General features: G+C 41.6%; 1 protein-coding gene across 2 annotated transcripts in view; it reads right to left on the reverse strand.

The window, feature by feature from the left end:
* PRDM10 (PR/SET domain 10) overlaps positions 1 to 18,302 on the reverse strand; it is an 87,113-nt gene that overhangs the window by 34,930 nt on the left and 33,881 nt on the right. For both annotated transcript variants that reach the window (XM_024740791.1, XM_024740792.1), the window contains 4 exons: positions 16,948 to 17,007; positions 4,941 to 5,154; positions 2,980 to 3,221; positions 1,484 to 1,687 (listed from right to left, as the gene is read on the reverse strand). In XM_024740791.1, coding sequence (XP_024596559.1) covers positions 1,484 to 1,687; positions 2,980 to 3,221; positions 4,941 to 5,154; positions 16,948 to 17,007 — 720 coding nt within the window. The remainder of the gene's footprint in view (positions 1 to 1,483; positions 1,688 to 2,979; positions 3,222 to 4,940; positions 5,155 to 16,947; positions 17,008 to 18,302) is intronic.

Below are 18,302 nucleotides of genomic sequence, written 5' to 3' on the forward strand. Positions count from 1 at the left end.
TTAATGGTGTGTAAAATAAGGGTGCATCTTAATGTCTGAGTCGGCAAAAACATTACAAAATTCTAATGTAGCTAGCTCTATCTTTGCTTATAATTATTTCCTCAGACTTATTTTCAAGGATTGGGTTTACTCAGCCAAGAACATTTTTGCTGCCTACTGTCAGAAATATTCTATAAAATATTGCAATTCTGAAACAAACATCCCTATTTTTTAAACCCTCACACTCCTTGTATTATATCTGTTTATTTTTGCTAGTTTAAATTAACAAAAATATTAACTCATAGTTGCTTTAAGGGTTTTTAAATTATCAACCTTTAAAAAAATGTTTTAACATTTCTTTACTATTTGAGTCCTCCCCCAAATAAAGTCTATTCCTGATACTTATTTATTGTCCATCTGGATGTAGTGAGGTTAGAGGCACACAACTTTCTCTCAGTTTGTATACGCAAACCTTTTAACATGTATTACAAATATTTCCCCCATCCTGTTGCTTTCTTTTTATCTGTGGTTTTGGTTGTTCATTATATTGAACTATTATATTCTTATTTAATTGTATCTGTCTGCCTTCTACTGCATTAAAAGAGAAAATAATCTCCCCTCCACAGTTAAAAAGTATTCATTCAGTATCAAGAATTTATTGGAATACAGGTGTGAGATGTGAATCCCCTTCTACACATTTTCTTGGGAGGTTATGGATTATCTAAACTTGACGGTTTCAAAGACGCAGGGTTCGTACAGCTTTTAAACAAAGTCTAGGTCTTTGTTCCCCCCAAAGAAGTATCTATTTCTCACTTTACCACACTGAGGCACAGTGCTATTGAGTGTTCATGTACCAAAGCAATCATTTCTAACATATTTTTCATTTATGACTTTAATATTTTGACCCCCTCTTTTTACCATGTTCCTAACATAGCTTTAAAAACGGGGTGGGGGGGGGCGCAGAGGGGATTTTCCCTTAGAATCATAGCGGAATTTTCATTAATCATCAAGAGTTAATATTTAGACAAATTCCTACAGAGTGTTATCCCCCCAAAATATATTCCTAAAATCAGAAGTCAGTGCATAGAATTCTTTGGGTAAAATGAGTCTTCAGATAAAGAAATCTCGCCCATACATCTGAATTCCATTTTACAAGCTCTTCTGTTTCCCAACTAACTCTTCCTTAGAATGTGTAAATGATGTGAAGTAAGCCCATCTTTAATCACACAGACCTGCCTGTGCCCCCAAAACAACTACTTCCTCACCCCTGGGCCCAATACCTTCATGAATGCCTTTGATAGATCTCAAAAGTCATATACTTTCCATTCTGTTTTATTTGTGGGATTATTAGAAGTGTACAGTACACAGCAAGTGCTCGGTAAGTAAGTGAATTACAAGAAAAGGACGATTGTTTAAAGAATCCCTCTGCAAAGGGAAAAGAAAAGTAGGAAAGCGTGAAGCAATTGCAATTCCTAGCAAAGGCGCCACCGACCCAGCGCTGTACCTTAAGCTCCTGCTTGGGCTCCACGTTCTTGATTGTTGTGTAGTACACGTGGTGGCCATACTGATAAGCCACCAGGTTCTGCTCCAGGTGATTCTGGGCCGGGCGCACGAACATCATCCAGTTACAGAGGGTCTCGTCAGACAACTCAAACCACAGGTCTTCATGCAAATCCCTGTCTTTTCTGTCACCTTTATCAAGAGAAACCTGCAACCGGAGTGAAAGTAAAAAGACACACATACACAAAACCTCTAATATGATGGATATTCATGTAATGACATACAAGATATTGTTCCTGAAATTAACCAGATATGCTTTGTATCTAGAAAGATACTGGAATTGTGTCTTGCCAAATGGAACAGGAAAAAGATTCCTTCTGAAGACTCACCTACAGAAGGATTACTTAGCAAAATCTAAAAGTTAGCACCCTGAATGTACACCTTTGGTTGATATGTCATCATTAACTAACACAGCAAAAAATGCGACTAATTAGGGGCTTCCCTGGTGGCGCAGTGGTTGAGAATACGCCTGCCAACGCCGGGGACACGGGTTCGAGCCCTGGTCTGGGAAGATCCCACATGCTGCGGAGCAACTAGGCCCGTGCGCCACAACTACTGAACCTGCGCATCTGGAGCTTGTGCTCCGCGACAGTGAGAGGCCCGTGTACCGCGATGAAGAGTGGCCTCCACTCGCGGCAACTAGAGAAAGACCTCGCACAGAAACGAAGACCCGACACAGCAAAAAATTAATTAATTAATTAATTAATTTTTAAAAAAAAAACTGCAAAGAGGTTTTCCTAAAAACATTATGGGCACTTAACAGATAACATGAGTCGACGTAATTCTGTGCTCCAGTCAAAGTTAATTTGAAAAACAAGCTGTCGAGTCCCTTTTATGGGATGAATTGTGTCCCCCCAAAATTCGTATGTTGAAGCCCTAGCCCCCCAGTAGCCCAGAATGTAACTGCATTCGGAGACAGGGCTTTGAAAGACTGGGTCCCAATCCCATCTGACTGGTGTCCTCATAGGAACGGGAGATCAGGACACACAGAGGAGCTGCAGAGGCACCTTGCAGACAGGGACAGCCCTGTGCAAAGACAGCTGCAGGGCAGCCACCTGCAAGCCAAGGAGAGCAGCCTCACAGGGGGCCAGCCTTGCCTGCACCTTGGCCTTGGACTTCCAGCCTCCAGGACTGTGAGAAAACAAACCGGTTCTTTAAGCTCCCCCGGTCTGTTGTGTTTGATTCTGGCAGCCCTCCCAGACTAATCCAGCCCCTGAGAACTACAGCTCTCGGAATTATTCACATTGAGACTTCGGGGACTGAAACCGTACCCTCTGTGTCATTGGTGAGAGAGAAAACGTCTCCATTTGAAACAAGTCAAGCAGAGAAAGAAAACTACTAGCGAACTGCTATGAGATTGCATTAAGAGGCTTGGTGGGAAAATGTGCGCCCCTTAAAAATCGTCGGAACGACACTGGACTATGTTGAAGCATAAATTACCTTGAGGTGGATGTAACAGTCCTTCAGCTCCGACTCCCTGACCAGTGGCCCCTCCACGGGGCCGAACTGGGTGCGCTTGGGGATACGCCTTTTGGAGAACACACCGCCCAGGAACCTGTCGATGTACAGCACCAGGGGGAGGCTGGCCCGCGCCCGAGTGAGCACCGGCCGGTTGGGGATCGGATGCAGGGGGCCATGCTTCGGGCACACGGACGAGTGTGCGTTATTACACTCCTCACACCCTACACGAGAGAGAAATCCTCCACGTGACGGTCTCAGGGAAAAAGTTCCAACCTGAAAATCCCCAAATCTAACTTCCCAGCCCAAACTCAGTGAACTCCTACAACTGCAATACCCATTCCACTGTGATACATTACTCCTCAGAGACCACTAAAATCCTGTACTTTTCTTCTGAAATCAGGCCGAATTCGCTTGCGGCCTGCCGGAAATAATTTGCAGGCCGTGATTTATTCCTCTGTTAGATATTCATTCAAATAGTGGCATTAAACTTACCAATCAATTATAACGTGTCTGAAAAGAGAAAAGAGGAGCTTCTTAGGCTAAATGTTGCAAAATCTGATGAGAATTTTATAAGATGTAAATTAGGTGAATTTTATAGTATGTAAATTATATCACAATAAAGCTGTTTTTAAAAAACCTGACAATACTGTTTAATCGGTTTCCTCAAAGGGAGTTATAGAAGCCTTATTGTCTGGGCACGTCTAAATCAACAGAAAAAGCGCTGTTGAGTTTGAGATTTCCGTGTGTACTGTGTGAAGGTAATGCTGAAATGAAAGAATTTGGCATCCCATCCTTCCTTCACCTGGATGACACAACGAGTCCAGCCCTGATACGTACTTTCAGCTCATTCTGCGAGTGACCGGTGCGCACTAAGCATCCACGTTCACCCCCTTTCCCAGTGTCACCCATCTGTCAGCTCACCGCCAGAATGAGATAGGTACAGCCACAAAACAGGAAAAAGTGACTGGGCCACACAGAGAGCATACTCGTGACCCCAAACAAATCTAACTAACCAATTATAGTTTACCCAACTCTGGCTGTGTGATGACCTGACTTAGAAAATGGGTATTTCCAATTTCCACAGTTCTCCAGTAATGGAGAGCTATCTTGTATTAATATTTATAAGATAAAGTGACCTTGTGTGTTGTGTATTTGACTAAGGAGTTGCCTTGAAAACTTATGAATTCAAAGAAAAGCGAAATGAGGAAGCCCTTCTTTGGGCCTGGAGATGAACACTGGCCCCATGCAAACAGGCCTACCACCATGACAAAGAAGGTCCAGGGGAAATACGGCGAGACCTCAAAGCTCTGCAGAGTCTCTTAACTCACAAGGGGAGATAAGGACTTTGCCATCTAGGCACGAAGTTGATGGGCAGCGCAATGGCTTGGTGGGTGGAAGCAGGACCCACCCCCCATGCAGGCAGGATGGACAGGCAGTCGTCCTGGGCACCTGCAGCCAGCAGACACCCGAGTGTGAACCCTGACTCCTGAACAACTGAGCACGACCTTGGGAAAGCTGCCGACCTCACAAGACTGTGGGGAGCGTTAGTGGAGCTAGAAAAATGCAGCGCTCTGGTGCCTGGGGTGTCTTTTCAGAACAGGCGTCTTTTTATAACAGGCATTTTTTCAGGTCGGTATGAAGAGAGGTAAAGCAGGAAGGGAACTTGTGGAAACGGAAATGGCCAGATCTGCCAGGACTGGACCACATCACGGTCTGGCGGCTGGAGCTCTGGGATCAGAGACTGAGGCTCGGTCCCTGGGCTTCAGGCTGCTCATCGGTACAATCAGAACTCTAGGGACAGCCAGGGCCTCCTTCACAGGCTGCCTGAGCACGGAGTGAGGGGGACACCTAAGACCGGGCGCAGCGTCTGCGCCAGGAGCCCCGGCAGGGGCCAGCCTGCCCTGCGCCCACACGCGCTCCCGAGAGGCGGCTCTACGTACACAGGTCGTGCGGGTCGAAGGGCCGAGGGGGGTCAGGCTCCCAGTCGTCCAGGTCTGTGTCTCCGCCGTCCTCCTCCTCCTCCTCCGAGTCCTCTGAGTCCTCCTCGTCCTTGGCCTCCAGTCTGGTCATGGGGCTCTGCAGGGTCGCCAAAGGGTCCGAGCCACCCACACCCTCAAGTGAAGGTAGCACCTGGCTGTGCACCGGCAACGAGGCCTGGACGACATTTAATCGTAACGTTAGTACAGCCTGTTTGGGGTTAGCTGGGACACACGCAGAACACAAGGTTTTGGCGCAATACTCTTCTCGCCAGCTCCCTTCGAGGCCCTGCAGAAATGACTCTTATTTCCATCTATGGGCTGTAATAAGGGATCTGTTTTCCTTTTTTGCTGTTTCTACCCAACATCTGGGCTCCGCCGGTGCCAGCAGGAGTTTCAGATCCCACAAGCCCCTGACCACGTGCTGGGGACTGTCGTGCTGATCCCAGCTTCACCTCAAGTCCCACTTCCTTGCTCTCTCAGCCTTTCCAAACCCGCATGAGGGGCCTGCCCTGTCTCCCCGGAGACTTCAAAGATGAAAGTAACGAACCCTTCCAAACCCTCCTGGAACATGTGTGGTATTATCAGCCTCAGTTTGGTTTGGGGTGGGGACCCCCCTGCCTTTGCAGGGGGCCACACCATAATGCAGGTAAAGATCTGGCCCACCTTCAACCACGTGGCTTTAAAATTGAACACGTGGTGCAAGACGCAGTTGGTAAAACTCAGTAGGTACCAGCTCTCCTGTAACACACTTCACAGAGGCCGAGGTTTATAAGTAACAAGGAAAGAGATGCCTATTTTGTTCATCACACTGAAAGTAGTCTCTTGCAAATAAGACACGGTTTGGGTCATGGATTCGATTAACTTTACCAAATACACAGGAAGAAAATAATGGTACCTTCAAAGTTCTCACCTTCTAAATAAGCGGCCTTGGGGTATATACCACTCAGATCCCTCTGATGCAAGCGCATTTCTCCTGCTCCGTTAGCACCATTACTCATACTCAAGCCATGCCCTCCCCCCTCCAACAAGTAAGACGCGTGTTTGGAAGTGCCTACTCCCTTTTTTCTTTGTCTTTCCTCGCCTAGAATGCCCTTCCTTCGGCAACCGTCTAAACCCCGTCCTCGTCGTCCGCTTTCTCTGGGAACAGCGTCCGCTCTGTGCTCTGACCTTCTGCAGCCCCTGGAGTCACGGAATCCCACCCAGCAACACCGTCCAGCCTGGGCTTCACGTTTCCTCACACTGCCCACCAGGCAGCCCGGATGGTTCTGGAACAGCTCAGGGATGTTCCCGTGGAGTCAAGACCTCCCCGACTTCCCTCTCGAGTTACACCAAGTAAGTGCCCCCTCTGTGCCCCATGAAGACAGTTCCTCCAGTACTTCAAGACCAAAACCCCTAACGCACTGACCCATTGCTCATGGTCCTGCTGTGTCCATTCACCCCTCACCCCATTCATCCCCATCAGCTTGCACCAGCGTTTACTGGAGACCGCCACGTCCTAGCGCTCCCCATTTGGAAGTGGCAGGTCACTGGGTTCTCTCGTCCGCTCAAAGAGCACTACTGAACCCTTTTACTCCTGCTCAGGACTTACAGAGCTGATTTTTACTTAAATGGCCATGTATCTCTAGTAAATTTCATTTTATTGTCTTTTCTGTTCTTTCAGTCTGCCAAGATCTTTCAGAATCTTGGTTCTGACATGTCACACCTTAGCTGTTCCTCGTAGCTTTGTCTCCTTTGCCAATTCGTGTGCATTTCCCTGAGAGCCCAGCTTGCCTCTCTAACTGTACCTCACGCAAGCAGACCACAGGCTTTGGAGTCAGACAGATTTCGATTAAGATGCTGGCAAGTTAACACACTTCTCTGAACCTGTGTTTCTTTATTTGTAAAATGGGCATGGTAATACATACCTCATAGGTTGTTGTGAGGATTAAGTGGAACAATGTGTATATGAGACCAGTAGTAGAGTGCCTGGCATTTAGTAAGTGCTTAATATTAATAGTAATAGATTATTATTATTATCTAAGTTCTTTAAGGACCGAGGTGACAGCATGTATTTCCTTTACAACCTTAAAAGGCTGCGGGCCACATAGCAGGTATCCAATGAAGATGAGTTTGTGAAAATACATCTGGCCCTTCGGGAAATGACATTCTGCAGCTCTTCAGAGAAACATCCTTTCTCAGTGGTGCATCTAAGAACCTCTCAAACTCTGTAAAGAAACAATATTACAGAATCTGACCTGCCAAGGCAGTTAAAGGTCACTGCCCAACATGGGAAACCCTCAGGCTGAAGAAGGCAGATAAAATCAGTTACCTCAGATAGCACATGCGTGTTTTAACATGCATTCACTTAACCCAGGAGCCAGACTCTTGCATGACATTCCATCTGTAGCTCAGGGCCTTTCAGAAGTGTAGACAGGAGGACAAAATTCTGGGAGGTGCTTCTGCTTGGACTTCAATAACAACAATAAAATGCCCACTGACATGAGGAGTCAACAAGCAAAAGAACAGGGACTTCTGGCATCAGAACTACATCTGCCACCCCCTCTGCACCCTGATCTGATCGGCTCCCACTTGCTGTCTCAGAGCGCAGCTTCGATATCACCCTTTACTCTAAGCCACTCAAAGCTTATGCCAGCCTTAGTGATGAATGTTATCACACACTGAACAAACCAAAGCATATATCCACCTCCACTCCTCATAAATTCTTTATCTCTTTGCAGAGCCAACCTGAAAGAATGGATTCAGCAATTGGGGGTTAACTCCCATGAAGCTGAGCTGTATTTTTCCCCAACAGACGCTGCTAGAAAGACTGCGGTCAGGCAAGTTACTGCTGGCTTCTCGCCACTGCTGAGAAAGCTGACATCAAAACAGACGGACAACCTCCTCGTCCCTGGGCTGGAACTCTCCTCAAAGGCTGTGGCAAAGAAAAGGCTTGAAGCCTTCAGCATTTCCTAGAGGGACTGATGCTAAAGCACAGGTGGGAACATATACCAGAATCATGCAAGTTACCGTTGAAAAGGGATGGAAAGTGGGGATAATCATTTGTAGGTAAGAACCGTGTATTTCAGATAGCATGGACCTTAACACACAGTAGGAATGCATTCCAGATTTGTTTCATTAATAATTCAAATTCAACTGACATTTACTGCGTGCCAGAGGCATCTAAATTCCTCTGAGGCCAAATCGCTTTACCACCCAGCTCCTAAGTGGCAGAGAGGAAATCCACATTCTGACTCTGCCCTGCTTTTCTACTACATTACAATGGCCCCTGTGGACTTGAGTCGATTCAAGGAGAAGGTAATCAGCGCATACACCATGAGTACCGGAGCGACGAGCAACGAGGTAACACACCTGCTCCTGAGGCAACGGCCCGGCAGCAGGGCGGGGCGCCGTGGTGCCAACTTCACTTAGAGGAAAAGATTAGTAACAAAAATAGTTTACGCCCGTGCATTTTGTCACGCACAATAAAGCATGGCAAGAGGAAAAGGAATTTGTTAAACTCGTGGTATACTTTCTCCTTCCCACTTAACATCACTCTCGGTAATTATTTCTGAAACGACATAATGCATTTCAGTATACAATTTATCCGAGAGTGAAACATGAAACTACACTGGACAGCAGCAAGCACAACAGAATGCTCCGGGTTCCTACTGAGACCAATTATGAGGGCAGCATATTTTCCTCTCAGTGTGTGGGGAGCCACACATGTTCCTTTTCAGAAACAAAGCGGAGACTGTGCTTCTAGGTCTGGAGAGTCCCTTGCCTTCCTTACGGACGAGGGAATGCGTATATGAAAAAGGTTTCACATGGATTTTGCCACCACTACAGACAATTGAAAAAACAGCACCTTTTTGCTAAGGATTAAAAAAAAAAGCACCCATCATCTATGTTAAACCCTCACTCTAACTTTCTATCCAGAATCTATCCAGGTCATGGAATAAACGGATAATCACTGAGGTGTTAGAGCCGGAAATAAAAACCATGCGGGTTGAAAGGAAACTGCAATAAAGACAGATGCTAAGGCAATGGCTGTACTGCCTGTTATGCCGGGTTCACAGAGCTGTCTGAGAACAACTCTTCTTTTGTACAAAACATAAACGGGCAGATTGTTTCTGGAGACTGGAGAAGATGAAGGGCCCTCTAAGGTGCAAATAGCAACAAAACCTCTAATTAAAATGCTACCTTAAAATGAAAGCAACAAAATAACCACTTTCCTTATCAGATTGGCAAAATATTCAAAGAATGCAAATACCCAACGTGGCAAGGGCGTGTGGAAATGGGCGATCTCATACACTGTTGGTGGGAATGTAAACTTTTTCAGCATCTGAAAAGCAATTTAGAAAGTCCTATCAAAATGACTTTCCCATTTATAATGACAAATTTCAAACCTGTATCACATAGAGAGAATAGTATAATACAAGTCATGTACCCATCACTCGGCTTCAGCAATTATCAACTCAGAGCTCACCTTCCTTCAACTGTTCTCCTGCCCACCTTCCCCCTCACTCGATTGTTTTGAAGCAAACCTCAAACATTATATACTTTCATCTCTAAGTAGTTCAGTAGATATCTCTACAAGAAAAGGACTTTTATATTTTATTATCATACCTAAAAAATAATCATTCCTTAACATCACCAAATATCCAATTATTGTTAGGATCGCCCCAATTGTCTCATAATTTTTTTTTTACAGTTGGTTTGTTCAAATCAGGACCCAATCAAGGTCCACGTGCTGCATCTGACTGCTATGTCCCTGAAGTCTCCTTTAATCTGTAAGTTCCATTTATCTTCTTTTCCTCTGCAATTTGTCTGCTTCCCGCAGTCTAGATGGTGCTAACTGCATCCTTGTGTGTCTTGTAACTTGTTCCATTTTGTTTACTGTGTGCTTCCTATTAGTTGGCAGTGAAATCTAAAGACTCGATCAGATTCAGGTTCAATTTTGGGGGAGGAATACCTCTTATGTGCAAAAATACAGTGCTGTATGTCAAGAGGAGGTACACAACACCAGGAACCCTATAATGAATGTTCTCTCTTTTTAGTGACACTGACAGTGTTCAGAGGGGTAAGTTGATCCATTCATTACAAAGTGCCTCATGAGCTTTTTTCTGATGATAGGAGATGAAACATGGTGAGACTCTAAGCCAGTCGTCCCCCCTTTCTTTATTAGTTGGATGCCTCTATAATGAAATTTCCCTCATCAAGTGATTGTTTACCTGTGGACACTCAGGGGGAAAGGCTGGATTCTTTCCAGCCATTTACCACTTTTCCTAATAATGTGGTGGTCCCCTAGCAGCCTCAAAAAGTGACCAAAGAGTTATTTCTTTTCATATCAGTATGAACTTGTGCATTTTAAATATATTTAATGTGTTTCAATCTACTGTAGATATTTTTCCTTTTTTATGAGTCAAATTGTCCCATTTTGGCCCCTTCAAGTTAGATCTTGAGTTCCTTCCCAGGACCCCAGAAGAGAAGTTTTTACTCGCTTCCTTGCATTCTGACAAGACAAGATGTTTCAGGCACATCTTGTACATTTTCTGCCCCAGGGCTAGAATCTGTCATTTTTCTAAGTAGCCCTGATTCCTTTTATTGGAAAACTGTAGTTAGAGACTACATCATTGCTACTGGACTGATGACTTCATCTAAACCTTTTCAGTGGCCAGAACTAGAAAACATGTTTTTTAAGAGAAAAAAGTCATGAGTTCATACTGATATTCTAATTCAAATTTAGGATTCTAACTTTGTATTTAAAGTGTTTGATTTTTATATTTGTATCTTTTTTCACTTTCACAAAAATCTTGGTTCTTAAATAATTTAAAATGTGACTACCTTTAGTCTCTATCATTTCTCTTTGGGGAATTTATTCTGAGGAAATAATCTGATATGACATCTGTGAGAATGTTCTTTATAGTAGCAAAAAAGAAAGAAAGAAAGAAAAAACATACATATAAAACAATAGATGGAGAATATAAATAATAGTACATCCCCATAATAGAATACTATACAGCCAACAAAAATGATGATGTAGCTTTTCAGGATGTTATTAAAAGAAAAAAATATCATCAAGATGAAAGCTACTTTAAAAGAAAAAAAAAATCAAACACGCTGGCTAAAATACAGTGAACTATTGAATAAACATATAAAACCCCAAACGAAATATTAGCAGACCAAATCCAAATCCAGACATATATGAAAAGGATCAAATAGAGTTTATTACAGAATGCGAGGCTGGATTAACTTTTAAATATCAATTAATATAATCCACCTTATTAACAGTAAAGAGAAAAATCTCAACAGATTCAAAAGGAGCATTTGATAAAAATCAACATCCATGAATAATAATCAACATCAATCAATAATAAACACGCATTAAAAACTATAAATAAAGGGAGCTTTCTTAATCAATGTGTTCTTTTTATAAAAATCCTGCACTTGGGACTTCCCAGCAGTCCAGTGGTTAAGACTCTGCGCTTCCACTGCAGGCGGCGCGGGTTCGATCCCTGGTCGGGGAACTAAGATCCGCAAGCCAAGCCATACAGTGCAGCCAAAGAAAAAGAAAAGAAAATCCTGCACTAAACATCATTCTTAATAGTAAAGTAGTGAAAGTTTTTCCTCTGCGATCAGGAAGGAAAATGAGAAATCTACAAACCTACTAGCACCACCTCTGTTCAGTAATGTATTGGAGATCCTAGCCAGCAGACCAAGGGGGGACAAAAGAAGAAATAAAAAATAAAAGATGTAAGTGAGCAAACATAACGAAACAGAAACAGAGTTATAGACAAAGAACAAACAGGTGGTTACCAGAGTATCGGAGGGTAGGGGAAGGAAAGAAAGAGGTGAGGCAGATTAAGAGGTACAAACTTCTAGTTGCAAAATAAGTGAGTCATGGGTATGAAATGTACAGTGTGGGGAATACAGTGAGTGAGTAATATCCTTGTGTGGTGACATATCATAACTAGACATCGTGGAATGCATAAAATGTATACCAAAAAATCATTATGTTGTGTAACAGGAACTAACACAGTATTGTCGGTCAATTATACTTCAAAAACAAACATAAAAACTTACAGAAAAAGAGATGCCCCTTGTGGTTACCAGAGGTGGTGGATGGGAGAGGGGGGATTGGATGAAGGTTGTCAAAGGGTAAAACTTCCAGTTACAAGATAACTAAGTCCTAGGGGTGTAATGTACAATGCAATAGATATAATGAACACTGCTGTGTGCTATATGTGAAACTTGTTAAGAGAGTAAATGCTAAGAGTTCTCATCCCCAAAAAAAAATTTTTTTCTATTTGTTTAATTTTGAAGATGACGGATGTTCACTAAACTTATCGTGGCAATCACTGCACGATGTAGGTAAGTCAAAACATTATGCCGTACACCTTGAACTTATAATACAGTGCTATATGTCAATTATATCTCAATAAAACTGGAAGGAAAAAATCCAGCTTTGGATTTTTTATGCTTATATCAGAAAGAAGGAAAAAATCCAGTTTTGGATTTTTTTCCTTATATTGGAAAGAAGTAAAAATGTCAGTAATCGGGCTTCCCTGGTGGTGCAGTGGTTGAGAGTCCACCTGCCGATGCAGGGGACACGGGTTCGTGCCCCGGTCTGGGAAGATCCCACATGCCGCGGAGCGGCTGGTCCCATGAGCCATGGCCGCTGAGCCTGTGCGTCCGGAGCCTGTGCTCCACAACGGGAGAGGCCACAACAGTGAGAGGCCCACGTACCACAAAAAAAAAAAAAAAAAAAGTCAGTAATCATAGACAACCTGACTATTTATCAAGAAAATCAGAAATAGAACTTAGAAAATAAAAATTTAAAAAATCATACCATAATTTACAATACCATCAAAAGACACCAAATATCTAGGAATAAATCTATCGAAAAACCTCTACCCAGAAGACAATTTTCAACTTTTATTTAAAACTCAAGGATACTATGATATATAACATAGATAACCAACAAGGACCTACTGGGACTTCCCTGGTGGTGCAGTGGTTAAGAATCCACCTGCTAATGCAGGGGACACGGGTTTGAGCCCTGGTCTGGGAAGATCCCACATGCCGCAGAGCAACTAAGCCCGTGCGCCACAACTACTGAGCCTGTGCTCTAGAGCCCACGAGCCACAACTGCTGAAGCCCATGTGCCTAGAGCCCGTGCTCTGCAGCAAAGAGAAGCCATCGCAATGAGAAGCCTGCGCACCGCAACAAAGAGTAGCCCCCGCTCGCCGCAACTAGAGAAAGGCCGCACGCAGCAACGAAGACCTAACGCAGCCAAACATAAATAAATAAAATAAAATAAAGGACCTACTGTGTAGCACAGGGAACTATACTCAATATCTTGCAATAACCTATAATGGAAGAGAATGTAATAAAAGAATACATATATTTATACATGTATGTATAACTGAATCACTGTGCTGTATACCTGAAACTAATATAACATTGTAAATCAACTATATTTCAACAAAAATTTTAAAAATAAACAAACTCGTGGATAGATCATATTTACAGATTGGAAGACTCAATATTATAAAGATGTCAATGATTCACAAACTGATCTATAGATACAACGAAATGCCAGTAAGTTTCCTGCAGGACTTCGGTGGAAACTTCAGGCTGATTCTAAAATGTGTATGGAAAAGCAAAGGGCCAAGAAACTCTTGAAGAAGAACAAAGTGGAGGGAGGATCACACTCCTGGATGTATTATGGTACTTTCATAAAACTGAACACGATATAGCAATAAAAATAGAAGGGAAGGAAACCGCAGGGGCACCCAACAACATGAACAATGTGACTCTCCCAGGCAGAATGTTAAACGAAAGAACAAGACAAAAAGGGGAGTTCCCTGCTGGTCTAGTGGTTAGGTTTTGGCGCTTTCACTGCCGTGGCCTGGGTTCAGTCCCTGATGGGGAAACTGAGATCCCACAAGCTGAGTGGCAAGACCAAAATAAAAATTAAAAAAAAAAAAAAGACAAAAAGGAAACCATACTAAGGTATTCTGTTCATATAAAGTTCAAAACCATGGAAAACCAGTCTACAGTGTCAGCAGGCAGGAGAGTGTGACCTTTGAGGAGAAGGGAAGGAGAAGTGATTAGGAGAGAGCGTGAGGATGGCTTTTAGGAGACGGTAATGTTCTATTATTTAATCTGGGTGTTGGTTACAGAGTGTGTTCACTTCGTGATATATCATTGTACTATTGCTTATAAGTTTTCGCTCTTTTCCATATGTATGTTATAATTTAATTAAAAAGTTTAAAAAACAGTAAGGAAATATGGGGGACATAAAGGAAATTACACAAATAACGTGGAAAAGAATAGATATAAAAATGATCACAGAGAGAATGTTAGATATAGAAAGCAGAGTCAATATACTCACACTGATATTCCTGGAAAAGTGAACATATCAAATGAAACTGAATAGATCTTCAAAAACCTAATAGATGAAAATGTTCCCGAAACAGAGTCTTAACCTATACATGAAAAGGACACACCCTGTCCTAGGGAATTCTGATTCAAATGCTGGTGAAGTCATTAGTCTTCAAAGAAAAACTTCAAGGATAAAGAAACACTCAAACAGGCATTAAGATAGAAAAGGAATGAGGAAAATAATCAAAATTAGACTCAAGATTTGTATAAATTAAATGCCAGGAGATAATGGAGCAAAATTCTAAGTAGCTGTGGTTACTGAACAGAACATAAATACATTAGTTACAATAATAATGCAACTAACACCAAACAGTGGGGGAGGAGAGGAGGGGGAGGAAGTGTCAGTGTGCTGATGTCAGGTCATCACAGCAAGAACTGAGGACACAGGGGACCGGAGCCCAAGGCCGGTTAGGAAACCGTGAGGACTCCAACCTCTTTCCGGTTCACCTCCATTCGCTTTCCTTCTATTACACTCAAGTAAATTTAAGTTTAAAGTATTTAGATTAATAATAGCATTTAGGGCACAATTTTCCCCTGCTTGTTTATCTTTGTCTGTTTTATGTCTGGGAGGAAGTCTAGAATAATAGTTACCAATTGTAAATTAATGAGGATGTTCCTGGGCAGAATTTGTTTGTTTGGGTCTTTTAATGTACTTCTCTTTTATTTTGTATTGCTTCAACTTTTTATGAAAAAAAATCATTACTCCAAATATTAGTGAATGAATTAATCATCTATGAAACACAAAGGCATTTCATTTTATTTTTTTCCTTCCAAGTTGTAAAAATGAATTAAATCTATCCATTGCTTGCTTGGTGGAATCAATAAATATTCACAGAAATGGACATGATTTGTTTTATCAAGAGTAAACTTAATTAGTACAAAATTACTAAAATAAAATAGTAACTCTGCGACAGAACATTTGTGTCTCCCCAAAGTTTATACATATGTCGAAACCTAATCGCCATTGTGACGGTGTTAGGAGGTGGGGCCTCTGAGAGGTGATTAGGTCATGAGGGTAGAGCCCCCATGAATGGGATTAGTGTCCTTATACAAGACTCCAGAGAGCAGCCTCACCCCTTCTGCCATGTGAGGGCACAGCCATCTGTGAACAGGAAGAGGGCTTTCACCAAACAACAAATCTATTGGCACTTTGGTCCTGGACTTCCCAGCCTCCAGAACTGTGAGAAATAAGTTTCTGTTGTTTGTAAGCCACCCCGTGTATGGCATTCTGTTACAGCGGCCCAGATGAACTAAGACAAGTTCTCATTCAAGATGGCAGACCCACAAAATTGTAGGTCACTACCAGTCAGGAATAAATTCAACCATAACTGCTACGATGAAGACTCCTAATTCTCGCTAGATTTCATAAATAATATCAACACAATTACTGTTCATTTTCCAAATTTTAAAATGCAAGTTTCCGAATCACCTACTAAAAAATTTTAAAAGCAGAAAGTGCTTACTAATGAGAATTTACTTGATAATTACTCATGACACTCAGTGGTATAGCTAAATAACAGCCATACTAGCCAACATGAAAATAAAACTATTTGGATTCACATTCCCTTGAGGGTAAGACTGACAATATCTAGTTTCTGCACCTTCCTTATCACTTTTGCAACCTGGAGGAAAATAACGAAGAAGTCCCTCAAAGTCAAGTAGGATATATTAGAAATATAGATAAAAGGAAAGAAATGTTTTAAAAGAAAACCAAGAAGAATCTCAATTCTCTGAAAGTAGAATGAGGAAGGTTGCCGCTAAATATATACATAATTTAAGCAGGAATTTTTCCCTAATATTTAAAAATAGATTGTCATACTAAGTAAGTCAGAAAGAGAAAGACAAATATCATATGATATCACTTGTATGTGGAATCCAAAATATGATACAAATGAATTTATTTACAAAACAGAAACAGATACACAAACATAGAGAACAAACTTACGGTTACCAAAGGGGAAAGGAGGGGGAGAGATAAATTCGAAGTTTGGGATTAGCAGATACAAACTACTATATATAAAATAGATAAACAACAAGGTCCTACTGTATAGCACGTGGAACTATATTCAATATCCTGTAATAAACCATAATGGAAAAGAATATGAAAAAAAGAATATATATATAACTGAATCACTTTGCTGTACACCAGAAACTAACACAACATTGTATATCAACTATAATTCAATAATTAAAAAAATACCAAGTACTAAAATGTTTCCCAATTTCCATAGACACTTTTGAAACTCAGGATTATTCTTTGGAACTTGAACCAATATCCAGTTGATATGCTTATTTTAATTTAATGCTTAAATTTCCCTGACAAATCATTTTTTTATTACCACGCTATTGCAACGTATACTGGTTGGAGTGTGTTAGTGTCATGTCCTGCTTTGTTTTCATTAATGGACATTGAGAATATTCTAAACGCATGAGAAATAGACATCCAGAGAATGCACGGTACAGAGGGTTGGGGGGCATTCCAGGGAAGGGTAACTTCAGTATTACCCACAATCAACAAAAAGGCAAAAAAGCAACTCATTACCTGCTGAGCTGTAGCATCCTGTTGGACATAAGCTACCTGGCCTGGGTCTGTAAACAGCGTCTAAACAAACAACAACAAAAACTTATCAATAGATTGTTAGACAGCTCATCTACACAGGAAAAATTATACTACTGCTAAGAACCAATTCTTGAGAGAGTTAACTACCAAGTAGCTAGTAATAATCTTTCATTAACAAAGAAGATAAAGATAGTAATCTTACATTTTGCTAAAGCCTTTCATCCAGATGGCTCCAAAGAGATTGTAAAAGCTAACCATCTCTATTGGCTAACATACTTCATACTTCAGGAGTTTACTCTAAAGCAAAGCCTCTCCTGAGACTGAACGTCACACTTGATTAAAAAGGCATGCCATGAACAAGGGGGCATGCATTCAACACGTAACACTCTATCACAGGGGTAGACTTGCAATTAAATGAAAATAGTTGGAGATGTACCGGCAAATAGAAGAGTACTGTATTCCCAAGGATTACAACTCTTTCAAATATAAATACACACTCATTGTCACAGAGAAGTAGAAGGGAAATAAATTGAATTTAATGTTCCACAGATTCTGTTTTGGATAAAAGCCAGTAAAATCATAATTTTAAAAGTTCTGATTATAAACACATAATTTGGGCCATGGTGCAGCAAAGATAAATGGAGGAGGAAAATCTTCAAAGTGATTTTAGCCAGGGTACCACAGAAAATCTCCAGTCCAGAGAAGTATTCTTTCCGAGGGACTTTAATTTGCGCGAGGCTTTAGCAAACTTATGGGCCTAAGAACTAAGGTTAAGTGTTGATTCCAGAGAACTGTAAAAGAGAATTTCAGCCAGTGTCAGATTTCTTATATTTGACGATAAAAAACAATTATCATAATTCAGATATTTAGTAACACAGTAATGAACCCAAAGTTGGTCACAGGACATTCTTCACATAATCTACATGCACTTATTTTAATACAGCTAGGGGACCAAAACTAAGAAAGGACATTCCAAAAGTACCATCTGACTATTAGGCAAGTTCATCTTTATGTAGATTTGAAAGGTATTTATTAGGTGGGTCCCATGTCTTCTTGGGAGTGATTTGAGTCTCTTGATTAAATATTGCATGAGGGCAAATTTTTATTACCAGGATCCTACTATAAACCATGGAACTGATTTCTCTTTTCATGTGTTTAAAAGTGCTTTGTACACTGTAAAGTGCTGACAATACAAACTAACATATTTTTTTAATATTTATTTATTTTGGCTGCGCCAGGTCTTAGTTGTGGCACACAGGATCTTTTTAGTTGCAGCATGCAGACTCTTAGTTGCAGCATGCGTGCGGGATCTAGTTCCCTGACCAGGGATCGAACCT

The sequence above is a fragment of the Neophocaena asiaeorientalis genome, unplaced genomic scaffold (genome assembly GCF_003031525.2).
Source record: "Neophocaena asiaeorientalis asiaeorientalis breed wild unplaced genomic scaffold, Neophocaena_asiaeorientalis_V1.1 scaffold308, whole genome shotgun sequence".
Classification (NCBI taxonomy): Eukaryota; Metazoa; Chordata; class Mammalia; order Artiodactyla; family Phocoenidae; genus Neophocaena; species Neophocaena asiaeorientalis.